Below are 26,780 nucleotides of genomic sequence, written 5' to 3'. Positions count from 1 at the left end.
GTTGAGAGGCGGCTGTCCAATGAAGTTTCTGGTTCTTTCGATCTCGTAACACCCAGTCTGTTGTCACCGTGACTTGAAGTGTGCTGGATTTCCCTCTCTCTGAAGCAAAACAGGTTCATTTCGTTTCTCACCAACAAGCTAAAACAAACCGAAAGACTATGAACAGTCTGATTAGGTCGACGGCCAGGTGTTTGCGGGCGGGCGTGGCGGTCTATCTGCCCGGGCGAGCCAGCGGACCGGTGTCGCTGGCCGCGGCCCGGTACCTGTGCGCGGCGGCGGACATACAGAAAGACCTTGGCGAGATGGTGAAGAAGGACAAGGTGGTAGTATTTATGAAGGGGACGCCGGCACAGCCCATGTGTGGCTTCAGCAACGCCGTGGTTCAGATCCTCAGGATGCACGGGGTGGACGACTACGCTGCGTACAACGTGCTGGAGGACCAGGACCTCAGACAAGGTCAGCGACAATCATGCTGGCCAGGAATCATGACAGCAACAGCAGTAATACTCTGAGAAAAATAAAACAAACTTGGAGCAATAGTGGTACTTTTATTTTGGTCAATGAACTACATGACTTTGCTGAATCCGGTTCTTAGTTGTGGCTCCTTGACCAAAAATAAATAAATAAATGAACAACTATTTTTCATCAGCTAATGGCTCTCAAACAGTGGATGTGTTTGTGAAGCTACTCTTTTCATCTCCCAGTCCAAAACATACTTAGTGGCCACTGTATCAGGTCCACCTGTACGATCTGATGCAATTCATTGCAACTCTGCCATAAGTTCCACCTTTTAAGAAACTTTCTGATGTTCAGTTTTTGTTGACATTGTGGAGAATGTGTAAATTTCATTCTGTGTTTATTACTGAAGTTGTAATTTGTAGAGGAATTGTGCTGGACTACATTATACAGAGAGGTGTTTCTAATTTTTTGTCCTTCCTATTTATATACATGAAGGGGGACAGAATATTGGAAACACCTTTCAGTAAAATGCAGTCCAGCACAACAGCAGCCCCAATGCCAAACATAGAATTGAACTAAAACCTCTATTACTGTGACAAAAAGGAAACCTGAGCATTTTAGGCATCATAACAGGAAACTTTATGGCAGAACAGTTGTATTGGATTGTATTAGTTTGTGCAGGTGGACCTAATAAAGTGGCCACTGAGTGTATAATGAACAGTCAGGGTTGGGTAAGGTCAGGGTGTACTTTGTAGGGTACACTGTGTATTGAATGGTTGATTTTTTTGCGGTTTGGTTTTACACCTGCACATCCCAACTATACCACCAAGAGCAGTGGACTGTCACTGTGCAGTGCCTGGGGACCAACTCAGAAACCCACAAGAGAATTACCTCAACATACATGTTTGTGATGGCGGGGGAAACAAGCGAAGCACCCGCAGATGAACTTTTATCAGTGTTGTGCAGCAGGACTAACAGGGTGTGGTGCTTCCAGGCAACGTTGGACCATTATTTTTGCCGTGTGGCTCTCTACAGCATTTCTACTCCAGCTTATTGTGCTTTGCCACAAGCAGCTCTTTTTGTTAGATGTTTTGTTAAATGTCAGTAAATGTGAATGAGTTTCAGGAACAAGGAAGTGTTTTTTTCCCCCCACTTACATCACCAGTACACATTATAATGGGATTTTTGTCATCGCCGCTTATCCTGCCACAGCAGCACAATACTAACTCGTCACACACAGAAAGGAGGCTGACAGAAACTGTAATCCCATCTAGGCTGATGTGTCCAAACTCCATTTGATTGATTTAGGATTTAAATTGAGGTTTAATGTGGAGTTCATTATGTTAAGAAATAAAAGACACCACCATATTTTTTGTTGGTTATTCTTCAGTTTTGTGTTTAAATCTGAGTGGAACTGTGTACTTTTGTGTTCAGCTGTAATTGTGGCTGTTACTCATATTAGCTATCCAATTCTTATTCACTTTATTCCAAACAAACCTTTTTCGCTGCAGCTGGATCGCCTCTTGACTTGTAGATGATTTTTCCAAGCAGTGCTTACTTGACATGGGGCATTCAGAACACCACGCGTAAAAGCTTTCATGAACTGTCATGGAATTTATGGAAATTCATGAAGTTTTGAAGTTTATTCCAGGCAGGGAATGTCAGGGAGTTTGATACTTTCTTCAGACAAGTCATGGGATATTACTCTGTTCATGAGTTCACTTCCCCTGAAAGGTAAAACAGTAATAAACCCCTGAATATAAATGTGTTTAAAAATTTGGTTAATGAAGAAAAATGTCTTCTTGCAGTTGTATAGGTTATGGAAATTCAACATGTTAGACATGGAAAAGTCAAGGAGGTCTACATTTGACATTGTGCAAGAACTCACTGTGTTACTTCATTTGGCAACAGAGTGTTGCACAGTAGGCATTTACTTGTAAAAAAAAAAAAAAAATTCTATAACTTTCGGGAAATTCTTTGATAATTCCCTTGACATTTGACACTGCATCCATTTTGCTGAATTTCTCTTACCCCAGCTTTACTTACCTTCCACAGGAGTCAAGGTCTTCTCCAACTGGCCGACGATCCCTCAGGTGTACTTCAATGGAGAGTTTCTGGGAGGCTGCGACATCTTGCTCCAGATGCACCAGAACGGAGACCTGGTTGAGGAGCTGAAGAAACTCGGCATCAAGTCTGCGCTGCTGGATGCCGAGAAAGAGTCCAAGTAGAGGACCAGGGGTAAACCTCAGGCAGCTGACAAGACAAGAGGATACATTTAAAAGGTTCAATCCCCCTGCGGCTGGCGCAGAAAAGGTCACTTTCTAGCCGGCCACTGACAAAATTGACTCATGCTTTCCGAGCTACAAGGCGCACCAAGAGTCCAGATCTGAGAGGAACTGATAGGTGTAAGCAGTTTTTGTGAAAGCCCTGTATCGCATGTCATTAGCGTACGTGCATTACTGTGTTACAGTGTGAATACAACCGGCTGGGCGAGAGATACGGAGCTCTTACTGCACTGCTTACACATATCCAGCCCTACAGGATTTGCACAAATGAAGTGCCTGGGAGGTGAGGACTTGAGTTTTGTGGCATATGAAGTGTTGGCTTGGTGTCTCTTCCTCAACCCAAGCCTGTGTAACACCAGCACATGGACGGGAAAAAGAGTGGACAGTATTGTCAGTGTGGCAGGTTTCCAGAATTGGGAGTATTAAAGGTTTTACCCAGACCTTTATCCCATTTCTGTGTTTTGATCCTTTTTTCCAAATTTAATAAGAGGAAAAGATGATGGGGATGCTAAATACCTTTTACCTATAACCCTTTAATATTCCTCGTAAACATCCAAGTTAAGCCCCCAGAAATTAAATTCCTGTTACTTAAACTTTCTGAAAAACAGTGTCTTAGTAGGCGTAAATAAAAATTTCAACCAATTGAGTCCTCACAAAGTATTTTTTAACAATCCCCTCCCTCCATGCAGTTCATTAAAACAAAACGGTTTCTCTCTGAGGAACATCCTGTTCTCACAGGAAATAGATCAAAATCAAGGAAATAATAATAGGGGGTGGCATGTTGATTTTTGCCTGCATATCTTCTGATCCTGCCCTCCAAAACAACCCTGTTTCCTCAACTGTTCACTTTTTTCCCCCCTAAGCCACAAGCTGTTCAAGACCAAATCAGCCTCAGCTCAGCTGGCACCCGGAAGTGATGTTATCATCACACCGGAAACCCTCCAAATGCACTGCCTGTCTTTCCACTTGAAGGAAGAATGAAGAGTGGGCAATACTGTCGCAGCCAGTAAATACTGATGGTACAGTGCATATGCAGTGAAACCAGGCCACTTGGTCATCACACATTTTCCCCATAATAAGGTCTAAAGTGGGTGCACAATGTGTGTCAAAGGTTAATAATGCTGATATGGGAACCTGTTCACACAAATAGCTTTAATTTCACGGTTCAGATGTCTGTCCAGGTCTGTGCAGTTCGTGAATGTGTGCCTGGTTTACTAGCCTGTCATGGGGAGGAATGTCTGAGAATTGGGTGCAGGCAAAATGTCCCTTATTTGCTCTGCACACATTTTATATCAGTTCTAACTGGTTGCGACAATATTGTCTCCCATGTACTCCTCCACCTGGTAGCCATGTATTGTCTACTGCTGAAGGTATTCATTTACAAAACACGTACGCTCACTTTAAATGTACACACCCGCTCAAACGCAACAATGTTTTCCTCCACCTTTCTCTGCTTTTTCTTCCTTGAAGATGACTGATTTACATTAGTGTGTCTAGATAAAGAGCTTCATCTTCAGCTTCATCAAGTGATCTATCAACAGATCAAGTGTCTATCCAGGTCTGTGGTATTTGTGAATTCCTCAGTGAATGAAAGGGAGTTTTTCTTTTGTTTTGAGCCGAATCCCTGACACTTACCAATCATAGCAGTTCCTTCTGCTGTATACAGTTGTATTATCAAAGCAGTGCTCATGTAGTACACTGTAAGATATTGTATATTGAAAGTATATGTATTTTAGCTGCATGTAATGTATGTACCAATTAAATATTTTGCAACACAACTAGTGGCCTGAAATCTTGATCTCTAATGGTGCTGAAATTAACCTTTTCAAAGCTGTGAATATGCTCAAAGTGGCACAGACGAAAACATTTAGCCAACGTTTAGCTCTAGGTTATTCCAAGTTGGTTTGTTGGCACAAGTTGGTCGTCAGCGCCAACTGTTGGGACGTTAATCTCCACTTGTTCTCATTGAACAGTAGCCAAACTGGCACCTTACACATACTTAGGCATGAAATGTTGCTTTCTGTTGCACCAAATGCAATTTAAGTATTCAAGATCGGTGAGAACCAAATATGTCCTTCAGGTTACCTTGGGTGTTACCAACCACAGGCATTTTAAACTTGAATGAGGGCCATTTTAGCTCCAGAAATAAATTGTTTATCCCAGAACCACTTGGCTTCTATCAGACCTATAAAACATTGACTAACACAGCTTACAAACCCTTATTCTCAATTCTTACATCTGATAACTTCTAATGTTGCAATGACAGCCACTTCACAGCAAACCTTGTAATACACAGATTGCAAATGTTATTTAACGGAACTTGAGAAGCTTTGAAATGTTTACAAGTTGAACTGAAGCGACCCCCTTTTTTTTTTTTTTTACCTCGTTTCACAAACCAAGCAGCTGTTCAATTAGCCGTTTTGTTAAAGTGCATGAGGTTCAGTCTTATTGCAACAAGATCTGACTTCTTCATGACAACTCAGTGTTAGTGTAGCCACAGCCAGGTGTTCTTGAAAACAATCTGTTTTAATACAAAATACTACAATTTAATACAAAATACTATTTTACAGCCACTCAACTTTACAGTAACACTACTGTAAACATGACAAAGATAAATACATGTAAATGGTTGCGGTGGCAGCACTCCATGGCACAGTAGATGAAAGCACATTTCACCATTGAGTCTGTCACGCTCCTCCTCCTCCTCCTCTTTCCCTTCACTTGTGTCTCTATCCACAGTCCAATAAAGCAGAAACACACTTGTCAAAGTAATAATCAAGGAGGACACGTCGAGAGGATTCAAGTCAGAGTTTCTGCAAGAAGCGGAGCACCAGGTCTCGCAGGGTGGTGCGCAGTGGCTCATTGTTGTCACAGACGATGTGCGTCCCATCCTCCTCCAGCTGGATCAGTGTGTCCTCTGCCTGCAGGTGCAGGATGTGTCCGTCCGCCGTCTCCTCCACCTTCACCTCTGTGATGCCATGCTGCGGAGGAGAAGGAGAAAAATGCACAATCAACTTCCTCCACATGATGAGGCACTTGATGTTCATTCTGACCATCATTTACAGCTGTAAGATAATCAAAACCAGGCAGGGAAATAACCACCATCCAAATGCTGGCTACTTTTGATTATAATTTAGAATAATTGGAAATTTCATGGATCCCTGTGGGGAAATTGTCTTATTTCTTGCTCCCCCTCCAGAGCAAAGATCAAGGTCAGCTACAGCGAACAAAGGAATCAAAGCAATAGCTATTTAATGAATAAGCCATCCTTGCTTACTTATGCCTCATTTTTAAGTGCCGTCAATTACTCCTGACCCATTGCACATCCATAACTGTCATTTCTTTCAGCGGACTGTAATGTGATGATAAGAAATCTGCTCAACGCTTTGTCGTTTTAGTTTTTACTATCAGAAAAGCAACCTTGATGTCGCAAGGTTTTCCAATTGTGGGCAAATGCAAAATACAAATACAAATACAATACAAAAACTATACGATGGCATGGATGCAGTAAATGCAGATAGCCTAAGATATGACCGAGTCATTTCAACATGAACTTTTTCACTGATGATGAAAATATATTAAGGGAATTGGGGACAGAAAAAAAAAAATCATATGTCATTCGTTTATAGCTTTTTTCTGTTCCTTGTAGACGTGCCATCTGCTGAATAGCAAAAGACTAAGCTGCTACTGTTACATAATTATTTTTAGGACATCTGAACACCTTCCAGTTTCAAAACAACCCAAATGTTCAGGAAGAAAAGGTTCCCGACCCCTGGCCTAGTGTGTTGTTCGAGGACACTTCAGCTGATTCTGATTCTCTTGCTGATTCTCTTTAAGTAGACACAGTTGACAGGCCACCCTGCTTCCTTTTATGTTTGTGCTACACCCTGGAAAGTAAGAATTGTTCACTGTTATGTGTTTCTATTCTAAAAAGTAAATGAGGATTTTTTTTGTTTGTTTGTTTTGCTGCTCTAGTATAAACTATGGCAATGTCATAAAGCCTCCATTGCTTTGTAGACTCAAGAATCTCATTTCAGGTGGGATAAAATTCAGGGCTGTACTCAGTTACCAGCTACAATCACCAGACCTCCTTTGGTGCTACTAAAGCAACAGAGAGTGACTGATGCTTCTTAGATCAAGGAGGGGGAATGTACACACAAGTGAAGCTGAACTGCTGGCTGGTCTCAACATGACATTGGGGTTCGCATTGGTGCTGGCACATGGCTGACCTTGTGTAATGTGGCCAGGAAAGCTTCCAGGGGCACAGCTCCACTAAGCAGGGGCTTGGGGGCCAGCACCTCAGGGGGCTCCTCAATCACACGCTTCCTCTTCTTGGTTGGAGGCACTGGAGGGGGTTTAGGTACCGACTGGCAATACATAAGAGAAACTGTCAGTTGGCTGTGCAGATAAATCAACTTCAGTCAGTCTTGGTGTTGGCAATATGTTGTGTTTGGCTGATTTTATCTCACGTTATATACATCAAACATATTCATAGGACAGACACACACAGATACACACAAACACACACCTGCAGTGTGTGCTTGTTATCCTTGGAGTGCAGCACGGCAGACACAGTAGCCACAGAGATGCCAGGTTTGATCTCTGAGGGCACTAGGGAATTGGCCAGCTATGAACAGGAAAATCACACATGAAGTTGCTTAGACATGGAAATTTTCCACCTGTTATTTGACAGGAGTTTGAATATCAATCTTTAATTCAGGCTTTCTAAGCACCAAAATGCACCACATCACACTACCATTCACCCAACAACACACTGAGAAAATTTGAGATGCATGTGCTCACCATCTGTTCCCAAAGGTACTGATTTCTATAAATTATTCCAACAATGTCAGCTGACTTTACTGAGCTCTTTAACCATACGTGAAGAGGACATATTCGTACTCATGGGAACTAAACTATACTGGCTACAGCTATTATGTGTCTCACCTCGGGCAGCAGGTGGATGCGTTCGTAGCGCCGTCTGAAGGGCAGGCTGAGGACAGAGCAGCGTCGGTAGGGCATGGGAGGGGGCTGCAGCTCCAGCATCAGATCCGAGCGGTGGGACTGGGATGGTGGAGGCTGGGTGTACTGCTCTGGGCACACCACATGGAGGGGCTGCAGGAGCGACAAAGGTTAACTCCTGTAGGGTACACTAAAATAGACATTTAACAAGAACAAATTCACCTGGCTTTCACAGACATTCTGAAATATGATTTGATTCTGCTGAGTTGCAGAAGTGATGGTGAGAGATTTTGAAAGGATTACTTTCTTATTTTAATGTACAAATTTTCTGCAATATATTTCAGGACTTCCTTATTACGGCTAAAATAATGTCATCAGGATCTGCACTATGTACCTTGATTTGCCTGGTCTGTTGTGATCAGATCAATGCTTACAGACAATCTGTCAAAGCACTCTTCTTTGGTGCTGGCACAGACCACATCTGCATGTATGTTTCTTTAAAGTCGTCTCACTTTTCTTTGTTTTTCTGCCAATTCACAGAGCGCAGTCTGGCTTCTTAATTCATTTAAAATTTTGCAGACTTGGCTGGGCTTAGCTATGACACAATGCACTAAAGTAAACACAATAAGTAAAGCAAAATGGCCCTTTACCCCAGTGTTATTGGCTAAAAGCCATTGTTTAAAAATGAAAAAAGGATCACAAAATAAAACAAAATCTGGAACAGTCTGACTATGCCAGACTGGAATTCATTCAGTCTTCTTATTGAGTTGTGTGGCTGGAACATGCATACGCTTAATAAAGGACTCATCAAAATTACTTATTTTTCCAAAATAACGTTGACAGGCACAGCAACATGCAGGAATCAACAGAAATTCTGATTCTGTTCCAGCTCTAGATTACTGTCAGTGTGGACAGCACACACACCTGGACCTCCTTGAGCAGCTTGGACACCTGGTGGAAGTTGAGCCGTGTGTCTATGGGACAGTAGACACACTTCATAGCCAGCGGCTGGTAGGGAGCCAGGGCATCCAGGTAGGAGAAGTCTGGCTCTGAGATCGAGACGGAAAAATCAGAGGCTTTTACAGAAACACGTACCAATTTTCCATTTCCAGTATGCCAGCATCAGCCATACTACTAGATTTGTTTACACTCTATTGTTTAGAAATACATGACTGATTTTTTTTCTTTTAAACTAATCTCCTAGTTAAACCTCTTTCACAGCAGGCAAACATAGATGTAATGATTTAAGTAATGAGGTTAATTAAAGTTGTGCTCCATTTAGGTCTCACAGAGCCGGGGCTCTGGTGTTGTGAATGTTAGCTCGCTGGAAAAACTCAGCTACACTTAATCAATGTTATTACTAACACCTGTGCTCACTGAGCTAAATCATCTCAAAATGCCTGCTGAGAAAAAGGGCTCTCATATAAGGTTTTGAAATACAATCTAACAGTATGTTATGACTACAAAGTTTAACAGCACATGTATTCTTTGACACTGGAGCAAAGCAGACTTCTATTTAGAGTTACAGAAAGCTGCAAAGTTTATTTTCCATCTGCAAATCAAAAGAGTCAAGAACAGAGGCAAAAATGCCTTCTGGTTTACATTTAAAAGGTTAGAGCAACTTTTGTTTATCTCTGTTTATTTGCATACATGGATGACAATCACTCTGAAGTTGTTACTGCATTGGGGTCAGTAAGTTTACTCTTTATCTTCTGTATTTTATGTGATAAAAGAAAGAGAACCTAGGGTACTCTGTTCTTGCTGATGGGAGGGTACATATAGTGAAGTAAGTGTTATATATGTATAGAAGTTGGCATGGCCTACATGGATCGATTCATCTCGACCCACAGAATCTAGGAAAAAAAAGACTTGTTTCAGAGCGTTCTGGTTCAAACACAAAGTTCAGTATTATAGTGCCACCATGTGGTCAACTGATGTTTTTTTGTTTGTCTCAATAGTTGGTGAGAATTCCAACCTGTCTGCCAAGTTTGAGCATTGCACCTGTTACGGTTTCTGTGATCACATTTAGCAGAGAAGTAAGAAACAAAAATTTAATCTGAAGATTAGAGGGCAGTATGTAGACATGCTTTGACTTATACCAGCTTGACATGGTATGTATTAGAAAAACAGGATTTTGTCTAGCATTTTTTAAGAGGTCATAAGGTCTCCTAATTGGAACAACCTGCCTGTGGAGTTCATCCCGGCTAAATGTATATCATCTTTAAGACCCATTTCTGAAGACTTATGTTTCTAGACTTGCTTTTATGCGATGACCTGCTATTATTGTTTTTGACCTCCACTGTGTAACACTTACAGTTCTCACCTTGTCTTTTGCTGTAGATTTTCACTGTTTTTAACCTTAGACTATTTTTGCTCTTTGGATTGTTGCAGCTACACCTCAAAGAACAGACCACACAGAGTAGTAGCTGATCACTAATGACAACTTCTCATTAAACAGCTCAACAAAGGTCCATTTCAGGTGGTTTACAGGACCCACAAAGTTGAGATAAAAGCAAAGATTCACCAAGCCACTGAAGCTTCTGGGCTACATGTGTTTCTTACCATCCCAGTTTTCCATCTGAAAACAAGCAAGCTGAGAAGTAAGACATAGAGGCAGGTAGAGAATGGCTGCGGCGTGCTTCATTCCTCACCTGTAAAGATGATGGTGTTGAGGCTGGACTTGCCCCACAGCTCCATGAAGTGAACCACATCGCCGAAGCGCAGGGAGGGGTGACCAGTGAACACCACACACGGCTGACGAAACTCGCTGCTGAAGTCTCCGTGAATACTGGGGTAGTGCTTCAGCTTGTTGGTTTGGATCAGCTGAATCAATAAGCAGGAAGCATAAGAAACAAAAGCGACATCAGTGATTCTTCTCTGATGACTCAGCAGTGGTGGGCTAGCTAGCTACACTTCAGCTGCCTCATATGATACTGACATTTAAACACCTGTTATTTTATCTGGAGAAAAATACACAATCCATTTTTAGAATAGAAATTTGGATAAGAGAAAGAACCATTTTCACACTAGAACAAGCACCACAACATTACATCTCCAATACTGACAACTTGTGTAGAAGTGTTTTGTTTTCATGCTGAATGATTTCTCTCATACATGATAATATGAGGAGAGTATGATAACTGACTGATACAAACAGGATGAATATTATTGCTGCATCCCAGTCACACTTACCTCTGCATGGGGGAAAGGAGGCTCTGGAAGGTAGACCTTTGATTGCTTGTTGTGGCAAAGCCTGGTGGAATGATAAAAAAAAAATTTTTTTTGAACTCTGAGTAGTTTTTATTTTCTTTTGCTGTCTTTTGTATAAAGATGCACAACCCACTTTAGCTTAAAAGACACTATTACTTTAGAACAAAAACTGACAAGTAATAAATTCCATAACATGATCACATCGTTATCAGCTAACTGTAATGAAGGACAGCCTCAGCCAAAAAGCATTGTTTTTAGCAGTGTTTTCCCTTTTCTTGGCTGTCTGGAAATGCCTGTGAAATAACATTAAGATCGTGTGAAAGCACAGCTATTCCAACATAACAACATTGTTGTCACAGTGTAGGGTATTGTCAGAAAACAAGGACAATATCCTGACAGTCCCCTGATCAATGTGGTCAAATTATCAAGGTATTTGACTTCAGCACTAATACCAGTTGCTGTATCACTGCTCTGATATGATAACTGACCAAATAAAACAATAATGTCTGCCTGATGAGTTTAAAGTGAACTGCTGGTGCTACTAGTAGACTTGATTAATGACTTGGGGTGCTGGTCTCAGGGTGAAATCACAAGCAAATGATCCCAACAAACAGATTCACCACTTGCAGGGTTAACAATTTTAAAGGCATAAAATTGGCAAAAAAAAAAATTGACAACAATCTTTTTCTGTACATCTCTGTTCGGATGCTCTGAAGAAGACTGTTGACTAAAAATGCATCTGCATTTTCTGCCAACAGATTTACCTCTGCAAGTGGTGGGCGTGTTTGTTGGGAGTTCAGGACTACTTTTGTACTAGCAATATTGTCTGTTTAAACCATTACTTGACAAAATCGATGCAAGCAAAGTGTGTAAAGAATCAAATGTATACGATGATTTGCACTGTTTCTAAAAAAAAAAAAAAAAAAAATCATTTTAAGATCTTTAGGGCAGTTTTATGTTGTTTCAGGATATATATCAGGGCAAATATGATGCGTCGGATGAAAAAAAAAGGGATGTGGCTGAAATATTTCTTAAATGAAGCAAACAAAATAATATTCCAGCGCAATATGAGTACAGTACAAACAGAATGCAGTACAAACGGTATAATCATAATATATATTTTTCTTTTTACCTGGGTCTGGCTATAAAACAAAATCCCAACAGTGATGCATGTCAGTATTTGACTTTATCTTATTCTATCTCTGTGTAGTTGTGCTCTACCTTCCTGAGAAAATTTGGGGTAATGGTTCCTTACCACTCAGCAAAGATCTGAGAGAACTCCAGCGAGCTGTTGGCGACAGGTGAGATGAAGTAGAAGGGCGTGGTCCCCAGGCTGGCACTCTCAATGAACTGGTACAGACACTCCAGCAGGTCATATATCACCCCTGAGGAGTAGCACGGCACCAGCACATTGCCTCCTGCACGAATCGTCATGGCTACAGAAACAAATGTTACAACAGCCAATATCATTCCTCAAGCAGTCAAGCATTACTTTAGGTAAACATGCGTGATTATGGGCAAATCATGAGAATCACTGTGAAATATTACAGTTGTTAATAATAGGTAAATTTGAAGGCTTTACTCCAACAGGCATTACCAACTTGGATCATTTTGCTAGATTTTGTCATCAAAATTTTAAACTGTCATGACTGTTTAGATAAATTTGAGAAAATTATAATGCACATCTATACATGCATAATGGTGCATGCTGGTGTCCTCTAGACTGCTAGCAGCATAGAGGAAATGTGATGAGGCAATTTTCTTTCAGTACAAACTGCTACCCACTAACTACTGATAAAACACATAATATTAATACTGACTCCATTGAATGAATCTAATGACTTTTGACTATAGCAGAATATTGTGATGGTATCTTTTTGATGATTTGTCTGAATTTAATGATGAACTGAGTCCAATTCAAATGTGTCCCTGGTACCTACACCACCCTGACTCGTGGACAGGGACATTTGTGTGCTCAGAATAAAAAACATAAGCTGTAATGGAATTTGCTGGCATCTGAGAGAACAGCTCTCACAGATGAGATCATGACTCGATGTGCTGATAAAGGAGAGGCTATTGCTGTTCAAGATACATTCGCCTACATGAAAGAGACAAAAAAGAAAGCTATCTGATAGATCAGTATACACTGCAATTGAAGTTGAACTAACTTACTATTAAGTTTGGACAAGAAATCAAAGGCAGTCTTAAGCATTATGCATGTGATGGCTACTTTACAGACAATTAATGTAGAAAGTCTCTGGCTCAGTCATTCATCAGTCATTTCCCAGTTTGATGACTTGATGATTTTTGAAGAGACTCAATCACTGTGGTGTTTGTTCCACTGATATGCTTTGTGCCTTGGACATATCAAGTCTACATTCAGAGGAAGGGTGTCTTGCCCTAAATGTCTATGATGAAATAAAGACAGCATTATTGGAGTGTTCTCCTGAACTCTATTTCTATATGTAACACCCACCCAGGTTACTGCAGAAATCCCCCAGCATGCCATCTGGGTTGGCGGTGGGCATCTGAGTGAGGCCCGTTAAAATCAGAACGTCACTGTTCTTCAGAGAGCTTTGGTCCATTGGCTGGGAGATTGTGGAGAGAGAGAACACCAGAGAATAAGATTCACACCAAACCTGTGAAAAAGTAGCTTCACAGGACAGACTACCGTGTAAATCGATCACAGCATGAGCCATGTCCGGCCTCTTGGTCCCTTCCAATTGTCTCTAGGAAAAGCTCACAAACATTATCTAACTTCCAAAAGGATCATCTTCCAGATTCACCTTAATCCTTGCCTTGTATCGACAGGGAGGCCAAACGTGTCACACTCTGCTTAGCGTACAAGGTAATCTGATTTACAAGGCAGCTGCAATATTAGTTGAACACTTTTTGAATTCTGCCATTAAGTTTTTCAATTAATACATAAAAGGAGAAAAAAACATTCATCTCATTTTCTCAAAAATTTGTAAATAATTACAGCAAGTACATCAGGTAATGGGTCTTACTCCGGGCAGCAGAGCAAGGGCTGCTGGTAAATTATTCGCAAATAAAAACTGAAATACATGGAGGGTTTGATTCATCTTCCAAGAGTACTTTACACAGATCAAACATTTAATCAAAGCAGTTTTCTAATTAAAACGCTAGCACCACATAGATTGATAGAATATTTTTATAAGGTTAAGCTTAGACTACTAAGGTCACACCAGCCCCATGTGTAATTTCATCCTACCTGTGGATGTGTAGTGAGGAGGGACGAGCCGGACACATAAGCAACTTTCTCATGATGAGACTGGATAATCCAGTTGGAGCTGCCCAGTGAGTACCCAGAGCTAAGAGGGGAGACCTGGACAGCCCCAAACAGCTCCTGGAGAACAAGAGGAGTTTCAATATGAGAGAACAGCAGAAAAACTAACAAAGAGGCAAATATGTTAGACAGTCTGTGTAAAGGCAGAATGATCCTGCATTTGTTGCCTACATGTAGCCTTTACATATCCCCAGGCAAAGACTTTAGGAAGAAAAAAAAACACTTCTTACCACTTTCTGGGAGTAACCCACAAGCTGCACTTTGCTGAGGGCAGAGTTGACTTCTTGCATACTGTAGCATCGCTTCCACGTCCAAACCTCCACTGCATCCTTCAAAGGGCCAGGAAGCATCCTAATATAACATAACAAACATATCTGTATCAAAAACAAACAAAAACACTGTTCACGTGTTCAAGTGCCTAATCAACTTAAAAGAAATGGCATTATCATAAAATAATGCAAAACAAGTAACATTACATGTCATTTTATGTGTAGTTGCTTATATGTGCAACATTATTATTATCATTATTATTATTATTATTGCTGTTGTTGTTATTATTATTATGCATTTCGTCAAACAGAATGAATAATGTCAGTTTAAGGACTTCAGACTTCTTCCCAGAGCAACAGACAGACTACTTCATGCCTACCTCTGTATTTCCTTGTTCTTCCAGCAGGTGGCAGACTGGGCTTTGGGTACTCTCTCCATAAAGTTGACCAGCTCTTCCATCAGCAGTCTGAGTACAAAGGAGCACAAACCAGGCAACAGTTCTTAAAATATGGCACCCCAGCCACTTTTGTTTTGGGCGACCAGAGTAAGAGGACATAATTCAATAAATAACAGTCATTTGGACCACTAGTTGAAAACTGAACTAATGAAACAAACAAACTCATAACCAAATATGACTAAAAAAAACTTATAAGTAGGTTATCATTTCCTTTCACTGAACCATGATTTAAAAAAAAAAAAAAAAACATTGCCATGCACTACTCCCTATAAACAAATGCCTGTGTTTCCCTGTGTTCAATAACAAATTATGCAGAAACACACCAATCCTTTGTTTAAAAAGAATGATGCCACACAGCTTCACAAAGTAACACTGAGCAGGAATCTACCTCTATTCTTTGTTCAGGCAGTGAGAAAGTGGAAGGAGAGACAGAGTAGGGGAGGTAGAGTCAATAAAGAATTCACTCCTAGGCCACCAGGGAAAGATATGTGGTTCCAAATGCAGGGAAATGTAATTTCTCACCTACAGTAAAGATATTATCATGGATGTTTTCTTCCCTTGAGTCTCCCTACCTGCCTATCTGCAGCGTGGGCTCTGTGGCGTACACGGTCCCAGTGAAGCCTGTGTGCTCAGTGATGTAGGGCAGAGCCATCATACAGTGGTAGTTGGAGATGAGGATGACGTCAATGGTAGACAGATCCAGCAACTCTTTCTACGATGCATATCAGTGGAAAGGACTAGTTTAGATATTATTATTTTCTGGATTTATTGTAATTATCATTATTATTAGTAGTGGTAAAATTGTAGTACAAGCACTGATCACAGTAAAGTACAACAGTGTTTTTAATCAAGAAAACAAATGTTTGCAGTGAAATTCAGTTTAGTACCTCAGGGAGACAGAATTCTGGTTGTGAGTCCACAAACACTCTTCCTGCACACTCCTTCAACTCCTTCATAATACACAAAATCATATTTAATTATTTAGTTAAAAGGTGTGGCAATTTTAAGGCTGACATCCATATTGGTTATTAGAAAACTCACTGAACAATAGCTGGTATTTTCCAACAATAATCATTAACAGTAAATGTAAAAACATCAGTGTTTTAAATAAAAGCATAGAGCTGCATTTTAATGCGCATGCATGTATATATACGCATAATGCATATGCTAAATATTTCGAAAATATTGAGTGTTTATTTAAATTCATGAATATCAAATTTCAGTATGGATTTATTTCCCAGTGGGCACTACACTAGAGGCAGGAGGGAGCAGATCTATGCCACTTTTTTTTTTTTTTTTTTTTTTTTTCAACTCTCTGATGCATGAATTATGAAAACCTGAGTCAAGATTTTTTTTCTTATGTGTTTTTACTCTTCTTAGGGCATGAACATTTCTATGAGTCTCCATACTTCTTCAAGGATGCAGGACTAGTATTACCATGTCATGACAGTAGTATTAACATGTTTTCAGCAACAAGAATTGACAGTCTCTGCATAAACCTCAATGGAGGGGTACAACAGAGATCATTCTAACAGCTGATATGCAATTCCACCATAGAAACCATTGAATTTAGGACTTTTAAACAGCTGTCCACTGTAGTGACCGCTATGCGCCAGGGGGTTAAAGTGGTCGGCTTATTGGCGAAAACAACCAACACTGAAAATCTAGCAAAGAGCAAATAGTGGAGCCGATAATCTACCTCAGACAATAATCGGTCTATCCCTAGTAGCAAGTCCATGGATAAATGTTTCACATATCAGAGAGACCACAAATTAGATTCCCATACCTTCTCTAGGTTTACTGTTCCATCCTTAGAAACCCAACCAGGAAGCTTGGATAGTCTTGGGCTGAAGGACAAAACACAAGTCTTCAGCATAATACAGAAAAACGAGATGTGAAATACTAGAATATTCCATTTAGATCTATATAATTCAAATTGTGTGTGTGCATTTTCTCTTTGAGAGGCAATATGCAGTATGAAGCGCCAGGTGCTGCCACTGACTCACCTGTGCACCAGAGGCAGGGGCAGGAAGTTGAGGACTGAGGTAGTGTCCAGCCCACAGTCCAACATGATGGTAGTGGATTTGAATTTGAGGACATTGCAGGGCAGGGTCGGGTGACCGGACAGACAGTACTGCAAGGCATAAGAGGAAAGGCAGAATTAAACACAACACTGGAGAGAAACTACTACAACTGTGCAGACAAGACAGTAAATGTCTAACTAACACTGAGTGCAGGGCAAACCTAAACAGCACCTCACATGTGTTGCAGACAAGAGTGCTGGTCAGTGTGTCTGATGGGTATAGCAAAGGAGAAACTCACATCACATTCATCATCAATTTATATTCTTCTGGCTCTGTGTTAAGGACTGCCAAGTTTTGCTAAGTTGTTAGCTGCTAAGCTAACGTAGCAGGTGCTGATTTATAAAAGTAAGGAATAAAAGGAATATTGTCGTCGGTGAGAGTTATTTAAACAGTAATACTACTAAAATGATTTACTCACCAGTTTCATTTTTGACACCAACGGGATAATAATGGATAAATCGGGTTTAGCTTGTTGGCTTTGCTAGCATAGCATCACATCCTCCTGCAGTGGTTTGGGTTCACACTGTCCTCCGCGGCGTTGTCACTGCTTACTGCCCCCTACAGTGCTGGAGTGTAACGTTTCCGATACAGGACATACTCCCCCAAACCACGGACAAGCCAGACACGGAGCGAACCACCAAATGTTTGCTTGTCTGTCGCTACACAAAGAAAACCAGCGGGCAACACAACAAAATGCCAATCAAAGCGTTGCTGACGCTGTCAACAAACGCACGTGCACGCTGGCTGCCTGTGGCCCCGACAGTCCCACACCCAGAGCCGTACATCCGAGAGTTTGGTCAAGTCCAAGTCAGCCAACTTAGCTGAGTTGAAAATAAAAATTACAAACGAAATAACAACAACAGCAAATGAAAAATTCTAAACTTTAATAACTTTGGGTGACAATACTAAGTGTAAAGCTCCAAAGTGTCGGCTGCATGCAGGTAATGTATTTAACACTGTAACAGCGGGATGCCAGACACCGTAAAGCCAGACTAATACATGTATGAGTTAAACTCCACTATAAACCCCTGCAGTGGCCAAACTCTGCCTACCGGCGGCTCTGCTGCTGCTCCGTGATGCTAGCTAGCAGGCACCATGGGCTAGCGAGCTGTCAAACCTCTCTTGAGTCACATATCAGAAGTTAAATCACCTTGTAATGTTGCGAAACTGATAATTGTTACGTTAGCGCCGACCACGCTCCTTTACATCCGGTAGGCGTTGTTTTGTTCTTATATCTGATTTTTCTTGGCTGTTGAGCGGAAAAAAGTTACCTAACTAGCTTGCTGGTCAAGCTGTGGAGGTCGATGTTTTCTAATGGAGGATTCGTACAGTTGCTAGCCAAGACGATTTACGCGTGGACAAGGACAGGTAAGGATGAGCCCGTTTACATTTCATGTCAGTGCAAAAAAAAAAACCCAAGGTCTGACGAGCCCTTTGTAATGAGTGACAGTGTAACTGAGCTTGAATTCTGAATTTGTAAGTGTGAACAGTCTACTGACAACCTACAACAAGAGCTGAAGGACTTAATCTAAGTTACATCGTAGCCAGTTAGCGAAATAAATCTCTGTGGGTGTCTCTGGGCCAACATAAGGCTAAAATAACCTAAGTTCCACATGTCAGACATCAAAACAAAGCCACTTCATCTTCTAACATGTCATTATAGTTAGAAACTGATGGTATAGAGGAAAAAATACACATCCTCATCCTTGGGCTTTTTAAAATCATCCCCGAATAATGGTCTGTGTCTGACTGGTCAATTAAAAAAAAAAAAAAAAGAAAGAAAGAAAGAAATGGATTAGATATGTGTTCAGTTTCAGCTCACATGTATCATTTGCTACCAGGAATTAGTGTTGACAGTGCAAATGTGGGTATAAGTCACATTATGTCTTGCCATCCCTGTCTAGTCACCCGCATGACATTACAGTTGTGTGATCACTGGCTTTGCCCTTTTGTGTGTCACATAAGCGTCTTCGTCGTTTGGTAGATCAGAGGAGGTGCAAGCTCTGTGTGTTTACCATGGGGAACGCTTGCAGTAATAACCTGGGGATCCCTCCAGCCAAAGGCCCCAATGCTGTTGGATGCACAGACTTCATGATGGATCACACCACACAGGTAAAGCTACCCTGTTTCAGGTGTTAGATTTCTAACATCAGGGTCTAAAGTATGATTGAACTGGAATACCACAGCTTGGGGTTTAAAGCCTAAAGCTGTCGGCACGCACAGTAAAAATTAAACACCTAAAGAGGGCAAGTCTCAGAGTATTATTGCATAATTCCCCCTAGTTACAGCTAATATATTGCCATAAATTGCAGTGATTAAAATAACACTCATCTGAGGACAACATTGCCCTGTTCACTCTGGCAGCCACACCAAACAAGGACAAGGGTTCAAAGTTCAGCTTGAGTTGAAACAGGGACCATACAACAAAAATTGCATTCAACCATTCTATTTCAGCAGCCCGTTTGGTCTACACCACTGTTAATCACATCACAGTAAGCAATAGTACTCGGTTTTCTGAAGTTTTTATCTGTCCTGCCAACAGGGCACCTTCTTCCGGCTTTACTATCCTTGTCAAGAGTCAGAAAGTGCAGAAAAACCAGACTGGATCCCGTGCAGAGAGTACTTCAATGGTCTGGCAGACTTCATGAAAATCAACAGATCTCTCAGTGAAAAGATTTTCAACTACCTCTTCGGTGAATATCCCCACTCAATAATGGACACAAGATAACAAGTGAAACATACTTACACACACGTCTGTTGTTGAAACTGATCCACATCAACTCTCTGTTTGTTTAAGGATCCTTTAAGATCCCAGCCTACTTGGACGCTCCATTTAAAACAAATGAAAAATGTCCAGTAGTGATTTTCTCTCATGGCCTTGGAGCCTTCAGGTACACACAACACGATTATGACTCATCATGTTGTAGTATCTACATACTGTTATAAGCTAAGCTCATTTATCACTCATCCAGAATAGTCTAATTTAAATCTCACTTGTTTTCCAGGACTTTGTATTCAGCTATATGTGCAGAACTGGCTTCTCAGGGCTTCATTGTGGCCTCGGTGGAACACAGGTATTTCTACATTCATCACAGTTAATGCTCCCCAAGTTTGCATATTATCTTTCTATCTATTAATGTAATGATGTATTGGAATATGTGTCAGTGTTGGTGCAAAAATCAAAAGGGCTTCTTTATAGTACTCAAATGAAGATAGGATCAATCTGTAATCATTACTCTGAGCACAGTATACAATATATAACGTATAGGGTGTAATTAAGTGTCAAAGTCATTAACTAATGGAATTATAAACTATAGCTTCATCTGCACTCAAACTTTCAATCTAACTCTACATGCCAACCGGAGGAAATTGTAGTTAGCTGTACAGATTAAGCACACCATACCAGAGGACACTCTCCATAGACAGGCGGTAGTCCCCCCCCTCTCTTCTATAAGCGGCTGTCTGTTTATCTGTGGAGTAGGAGCGGAAAGGGTGTGCAGACAATGGTACAAACCAGGTCATCACATTTCTTTTCAGTATAGAGTGCAGGGGACCATATGGAGATGAACATAATGGCCTGCACACAGCTAGTCGGTCACTCATGTTGATTGAAGTGGAATACCACTGCAGGTTAAAGTGTAAAGCCACAGAATATGTATGGACAGACAGGGCATATTGGAATGTATCAAGGTAAACGCCTTGGTTACAGCTAAAGTGGTTGCCCATAGCATTTTAATTGTGTTTCTGTGGAAACACGGCCAGATGCAGGAAAGTGCTATACTAAGAATTTTTTTCTTTTTAAATTTTTGTTCATATCCAGGATTTGTTCTTACTTTGCCAGTATCCACTGATTTCTGGGATTCACCATGTTTTCTTATTTTTGCCAAATGGTCAAGAGCATTTTTACCAAGATAAGAAAAAGCTTTCTCATTGTCACAGTCCACAGAGTGTTTGTCCAGCACATGGAAACTTTCATTTTAAAACTGAATAACATAAAATAATGCATTAAATGAATATAACTTAATCACATTTTGATAATTTTATGTTTTGAGTAATTCTAAGAATTTGAATATTAATAGCAAATTAGGAATAATAAATTAATTTTAGAGCATTTATACAGATAAACTGCATCTCTGTCAATGTCAGGGCTTCATAAACTGTTCTGCCTTCTTGCAGTTGTCACCATGGAAACACTCCGCTTGGGCAATGCATTTTTTGGTCTGCATTTTAATATCAAACCATTTTTATTGTATTTCAGCCACTGTACATCCCTCTGCCAAGATAACAGTCACAGCATCACAGATTTTTTTTGCCATGGTTGGCTTTTTGACATTCCTGTAACGATTTTCTGGAAAGTCACATTTTCTATTCTTTTATTATTATTATTATTATTTTAAGTTCATTTAGCAGAACTTCAGTTTCATTCAGTTCAGACCCTTATTGAGGTAGAAGTTGAAGTAGAAGGGAAATTTGACTTGGCTCAGCTCAAACCACACAGTCACAATCAACTCTGTTTTCAGCTGAGGTTCTCTTCCTTCCTGCAGACTTGTTGTTTGATGGCGTCTCCTGTTCTTGGCCATGTGCCAGAGCACTTTGCACACGGCACAGCAGCCCTTATATAGAGTCAGAGGGCATTACCTTATGCTAATAACAAACACTGGGACACGCCTCCACGTTGTGAGCAGGTGTGATTCATCATCCAGTACACCTGGGAAAGAGCAGATTTGGATGGTTAAGAACGGCTGGTGCATCTGGAGTTGACTTCTCTTACTTTTTCTCATAACAGAGAAACAAGAAAATATAAGAGAAATTTAAGAGAACGTTGCTGCATCTGGCCCGTTGTTCCACATGCCTGCAGAAGATGAAACGCTGGGCTGTTCACGTACTCACGACCAGTGGTACCCTTGTCACACTGATAAATTAGCTTGCTTCGTCTCTAGCAAAAACAAAACAAAACAAAAAAATAATTTCCATTTAAAGCATTTATTGTGAACTACTGCAGCCCTTGTTCACTGAAAGTTCAGCACGAGTTGAGGCAAACTAAACTATGTCTCTCACACAGACGAGTAAGACTAATGATTAATGTGCAGATCATCCAACACCAATCATTCATCAGATAGGACTTTGAAACCTGTGTACCATTTACAAATACACCAAGTAAATTCTGTTCTTTTTGCTTTTGGATTCAGTTTTGGGGAAGAATAACGGCAAGAGTCACCATTCAAAACTGAAGCTGTTGTACCAGCAAAACAACCGTGACTTCCTGTCATCCTCAAACATAAAGTATATGACCAGCATACCATTATAAGCAAAATATGACAATTCCGGCAACAGAAATCAGTGTAAGCGTGATCCCACAAGTCAGCCTTTATAGTCGTGATGGGCAGGCTACCTCCTCCTCCTCCTGGAGATGAGGAGGGTAATGGCTGCAGGGATGAATTGAGTCTGGACTGAGGAAGCAGGAGCCAGAGGGTAGTGTTAGAAGCTAATGATGAAGCGGTCAGACCGGATGGAATTTGGCCTCTTTACCACCTGACAGTTAATACACAAGACAGGCTAGTCTGCTGCACACCTATAATTTTGCTCCTTGTATTCACTGTTTTAACCACTGCCTTCTTGGGTTTGACATTTAGACTGCCATACCGACAGATGAGGAAAAATGATAAAACTGATTCTATGTACAATTTGTAAAAGAGAGTCATCAGGGACCTGTCAATGTGAAACTTCGAGTTTCCATAGGTAGAAAAACCGTTGTTGATTTCTCCTACAAACCATTTCAGGGTTACGTTCAAAAGTGAGATTGCTATCAATGATTGATCTGAGGTATTTATAGCTGACAACAGATTCCATCTCTTGACCGTCAGTGATGGTGCTCTGAGTGGGAAGAGGGTGTCGCCTGAAGGCTGTACACATGATTTATAACCGTGTCATGTTGTCTTTTCACTGCAGAGATGAGTCTGCCTCGGCTACGTATTATTTCCGTGAAAAGTGTGAGTCAGAGAGGAGAGATGAGCCCTTGCCTAAAACATCAGTGTCGGCACCAGACAACCTGGTGGAGGAGTGGATGTACTACAGAGCTCTGCAGCATGGAGAGAGCGAATTCCCCCTCCGAAATAAACAAGTATGAATTAAGTGTTTTCATCATTTTGGGAATAAAACCAGTGAAACAATGCTCATTAATTTAATATTTCAGGTATACTAAAGAGCCCCACTAGAACAAAATGTTGCCCTGTTATAAGCACTGTGAAAATAATGTATGCTGTGTTATTTGTTTGTATTTTGAAAAAAGAGGCTCACATCTTAGTTTTAAGCTGTTTAATTTCCTATTATTATAGACATTGATCCCTGCCATTTTTAGTGTTTTGAAATATTTCATCATATTGAGTTTGCGTTTCAAAACTGGGATATTATTGGAAATATGTCTTTTTTTTCTCTTCCCATTTGACCCTATGGTATTCTTTCTTGTTGTTTCCAGGTGAAACAGAGAGCAGACGAATGCATTCGAGCTTTGGATAAACTCATTGAAATCAACTCAGGGATATCAGTGCAGAATGTACTGCAAACACAGTTTGACTGGACGACATTGGAGGTAATAGATTCTCATCTTTATTCTTTGAAGATAACATTCATTTGTTATATCTAGTCTTGGAGAGGATTTGTATTTTGCAACAGAAAACTGGCCAAGGCACCAGTAGCACATTTAGACAAAAAAAGAACAAAAATATTTAATATACAAGATTTGCCTAGTTGTGTTCAATTTAATATAATCTAAATTATAGGAATTGCCACAAAATGACAAAAAAGATATTGAGATAAACTCATGTACACTTTAAATAAACAGAAGGAGCCAAGAAAAGGCACATATCAGCACCCACAGGAGGAGGAAGAAGACTTGCAGACAAAAGCAAAATGAAAAAAGCAGGGAAAAACTGTTGTATTAGTAAACAAAATTACAAGAACAAATTTTAAAAAAGTGCTTCCATCTGTATCTTATAAGTTGAGGTAGTATAAATTTCCACAGTGGACTGGCCAAAACTGACATTCACTTATGATACTTGATGAGAAAAATTGAAATGCTGGCAGCTAAAGTTTGTATAAAAAAAAAAAGGCATCGGTAAGATTAAGCACTGGACTGCACAGTATCAGAAGATCAGAAGTATTTCAGTAATGTGTGATGGTCATACAGTGCACAATTTCTCATCAAGACTTTATCTGAGCTCCTTCCATCAGTTTAGTCAGTAGTTGCATCTGATTCTGTGTCCAGATGGCAGAACTTCCACTTGATCAAGTCAGTCACAGTAGCATCTTTTCATCATCCTGTCGCTTGCTGTCCCTTTCTCCCAACAGAACTCCATGGACCTGTGCAGGATAGCTGTAATCGGACATTCCTTCGGGGGTGCAACAGTGATTGAAGCGCTGTGCAAAGAGGTTAAATTCAAGTATGTACATTTCAATGGTCATCCAGGTCTCCGTGTTACACCAGAGCTGCAGTGCCAAAACATCAAAACACAATAGGAACATCAAAAAGGAGCTGAGACAGGGAATTAACTTACTTTTTTTCCTGAGCAAAGTTATTAAAATTTGCCGTTTTTTTTTTTTTTTATGGTGTCCTACAGTACAGTAGTCAGAGGTGAGCTAGCCTAGTCCTGACCTTGCACCTTGACTGAGTCTGTATGGAAGTCTGGTTTTCAGCATGTTTCACAGACATAACAAATACATAAAATCATCTTCTTAGAGGCTTCAGAGGGTTAAACTATTTTTGGGCTAATCTCTGTACCGTCATGCTCTGTAATTAGGTGTGGTGTAGCCCTGGACGCCTGGATGTTCCCTATAGATGAAGAGATCTTTCCCCGGGTGAAGCAGCCCATCTTCTTCATCAACTCAGAAAAGTTCCAGTGGGCAGGAAACATCAGCCGCATGAAGAAGCTAGAGTCAGCCCTCATACAGAGGAAAATGATCACCATTAGGTACAATAATGACAAGTGGCACACTCCCAGTGCCATGTTTAGACATAATGGAGCCTGATGTCAAACAGGATTGGGGATTTTAGTAGCTTGCAGCAGTGAGTGCACTGGATAATTAGCTAAAATCCTTAGTTTTCATCTCATGTCTAGATGTTGTGTATTCTCATTCATACGTTAAGTCCTAAGGGTTTTTTTATTGACTTGGTGGTAATGTTTGTTTTCCTTTGTGTCCCTTAAACAGAGGTACAGTCCACCAGAGTTTCCCAGACTTCACCTTCCTCACAGGAAACTGGATCGGAAAGCTGATGAAGTTGAAGGGAGACATCGACCCAGAGATTGCCATGGACCTCTCCAATAAAGCCACTCTAGCTTTTCTGCAACGCCATCTTGGTAAGGGGAAAGAGAGGGGGAAAATAATACAACGTTGTTGTTCAGTGGAAATCTGCATTATGCTGATATTGTCATTCAAGACATGAAGGGAAAACCTCCTTGGATCTTTCAGGTCTGGAGAAGGACTTCAATCAATGGGACCCTCTGATTGACGGGAAGGACGACAACCTCATTCCAGGAACCAATGTCACTGTGCTCCAGTCTGCCATCTAAACCAGTTCTGCCTCAGACGCTGCTGAAATACCAGTGACCTCCTGGCCTGTGGTCAGATGATCTCACCTTGTGTTCTGTAGTCCATGGAGTGACTTTATCATGACAAATTAGGCCTACTTGTCATTTCAGGTAGATATACTGTCTCTGTCAGTCAGGATACTTTGCATCTTTGTTCTCAGATTTCTCGACTGAAGGGTCAGGCCAGGCAAATGGGTATGAAAGCTGATCCCCATCTTGTCAGCAGTGAAGACTCGACTTCTGCCTGGATTTTTTTTTCTGAGAGAATCAAATGACTGCCAACATCTTGACAGAAAAATACCACCTCATTTAATGTACTATTTGTTTTACTTGGCCTTGAATGTTGTATTGGAACAGATAAACTAATGTGTAATTGTTGAATCTTGACCGCTGAACATTATACAAGTTTTATAGTCTCCTAGAATGTAGATAAAACCATCTTTAAAATACTTAAGCTTGTCAATCACCATTTCCCTGGAATATGAATGTCTCTTGACATGATACAAGCTCCATTACAAACAACTATGGGTGCAGTGTGGTTAGGATAAGCCCCTTAATAAGATACAAATCCATCCAATGGGTTAGGATTGGGTTTGGCTTTAAAAAAGAAAAAAAAAAAAGTTAATTTCTTTTATATATGATCTTAGAATAGTAATTTGATTGTATACTCAATATTTAACTTAGTCGCAGTAATTTATTTATGCATAAGGCTCATCAAAAGGATACCAACACTCAATTACAGGAAAAAAGGTTAGATGTTTCCTGGGTGTAACAGATATACAAACATAATGTGCCTTAACTCACAGTACTGTTCATCCAGGGTTATTGAAATGTAACAGCTTCTCTACTTTTATACACTAAACTGTCTGAGACACTTGCATTTGTACATTACTGGAATCCAATAAATCTGGTTTCTATAAAAATCTGGTTTCTACTTTGTTTCATGTTAAATCATGCTGTGTAATCTCACTTGGGTGGCTAGATCTTCCAGCAAATAATTTGCCTGCATCTCAATTGTTGAACTGAAATGAAGTGACTGCATAGATCCTGCTATATTAGGGGGGGAAAAAATGAGGAAAAAAATTACACCCACACAAAAATTAGTAATTAAAAGAATAAATCTTAAGTGTGTCAAGGCCATTAAAATTGCTCAGGAGGAGG

General features: G+C 40.5%; 3 protein-coding genes across 6 annotated transcripts; 2 read left to right on the top strand and 1 right to left on the bottom strand.

The window, feature by feature from the left end:
* Positions 1-20: 20 nt before the first annotated feature.
* glrx5 (glutaredoxin 5 homolog (S. cerevisiae)) lies at positions 21-4,522 on the top strand. Its single transcript, XM_030046867.1, has 2 exons — positions 21-456; positions 2,515-4,522. The coding sequence occupies exons 1-2, from the start codon at positions 159-161 to the stop codon at positions 2,685-2,687; spliced, it is 471 nt and encodes a 156-aa protein (XP_029902727.1). The 5' UTR covers positions 21-158; the 3' UTR covers positions 2,688-4,522.
* Positions 4,523-5,251: 729 nt separating this feature from the next.
* On the bottom strand, positions 5,252-18,282 carry ints9 (integrator complex subunit 9). Of its 3 annotated transcripts, XM_030047792.1 has the most exons (19): positions 18,185-18,282; positions 17,453-17,693; positions 16,957-17,084; positions 16,737-16,797; positions 15,838-15,900; positions 15,523-15,662; positions 14,873-14,959; positions 14,454-14,574; positions 14,149-14,283; positions 13,393-13,504; positions 12,172-12,352; positions 10,899-10,959; positions 10,358-10,529; positions 8,631-8,755; positions 7,692-7,859; positions 7,273-7,371; positions 6,974-7,111; positions 5,617-5,725; positions 5,252-5,464 (listed from the first exon to the last, which is right to left on the bottom strand). In XM_030047792.1, the coding sequence occupies exons 2-19, from the start codon at positions 17,459-17,461 to the stop codon at positions 5,325-5,327; spliced, it is 2,049 nt and encodes a 682-aa protein (XP_029903652.1). In that variant the 5' UTR covers positions 17,462-17,693; positions 18,185-18,282; the 3' UTR covers positions 5,252-5,324. The 3 variants fall into 3 exon arrangements, with proteins under 3 accessions (XP_029903652.1, XP_029903651.1, XP_029903653.1); XM_030047791.1 differs by lacking the exon at positions 18,185-18,282 and having other exon boundaries at positions 17,453-17,951; XM_030047793.1 differs by lacking the exon at positions 18,185-18,282 and having other exon boundaries at positions 5,318-5,725; positions 17,453-17,936.
* On the top strand, positions 18,264-26,542 carry pla2g7 (phospholipase A2, group VII (platelet-activating factor acetylhydrolase, plasma)). 2 transcript variants are annotated; one of them, XM_030047794.1, is made up of 11 exons: positions 18,264-18,402; positions 19,019-19,146; positions 19,577-19,727; positions 19,832-19,925; positions 20,040-20,108; positions 22,984-23,155; positions 23,510-23,623; positions 24,382-24,473; positions 24,831-25,001; positions 25,240-25,388; positions 25,501-26,542. In XM_030047794.1, the coding sequence occupies exons 1-11, from the start codon at positions 18,339-18,341 to the stop codon at positions 25,599-25,601; spliced, it is 1,305 nt and encodes a 434-aa protein (XP_029903654.1). In that variant the 5' UTR covers positions 18,264-18,338; the 3' UTR covers positions 25,602-26,542. The 2 variants fall into 2 exon arrangements, with proteins under 2 accessions (XP_029903654.1, XP_029903656.1); XM_030047796.1 differs by having other exon boundaries at positions 18,279-18,402; positions 19,000-19,146.
* Positions 26,543-26,780: the final 238 nt, after the last annotated feature.

This window comes from Myripristis murdjan, chromosome 24 (genome assembly GCF_902150065.1).
Source record: "Myripristis murdjan chromosome 24, fMyrMur1.1, whole genome shotgun sequence".
Lineage (NCBI taxonomy): Eukaryota > Metazoa > Chordata > Actinopteri > Holocentriformes > Holocentridae > Myripristis > Myripristis murdjan.
This window is presented reverse-complemented; position numbering and strand designations above follow the sequence as displayed.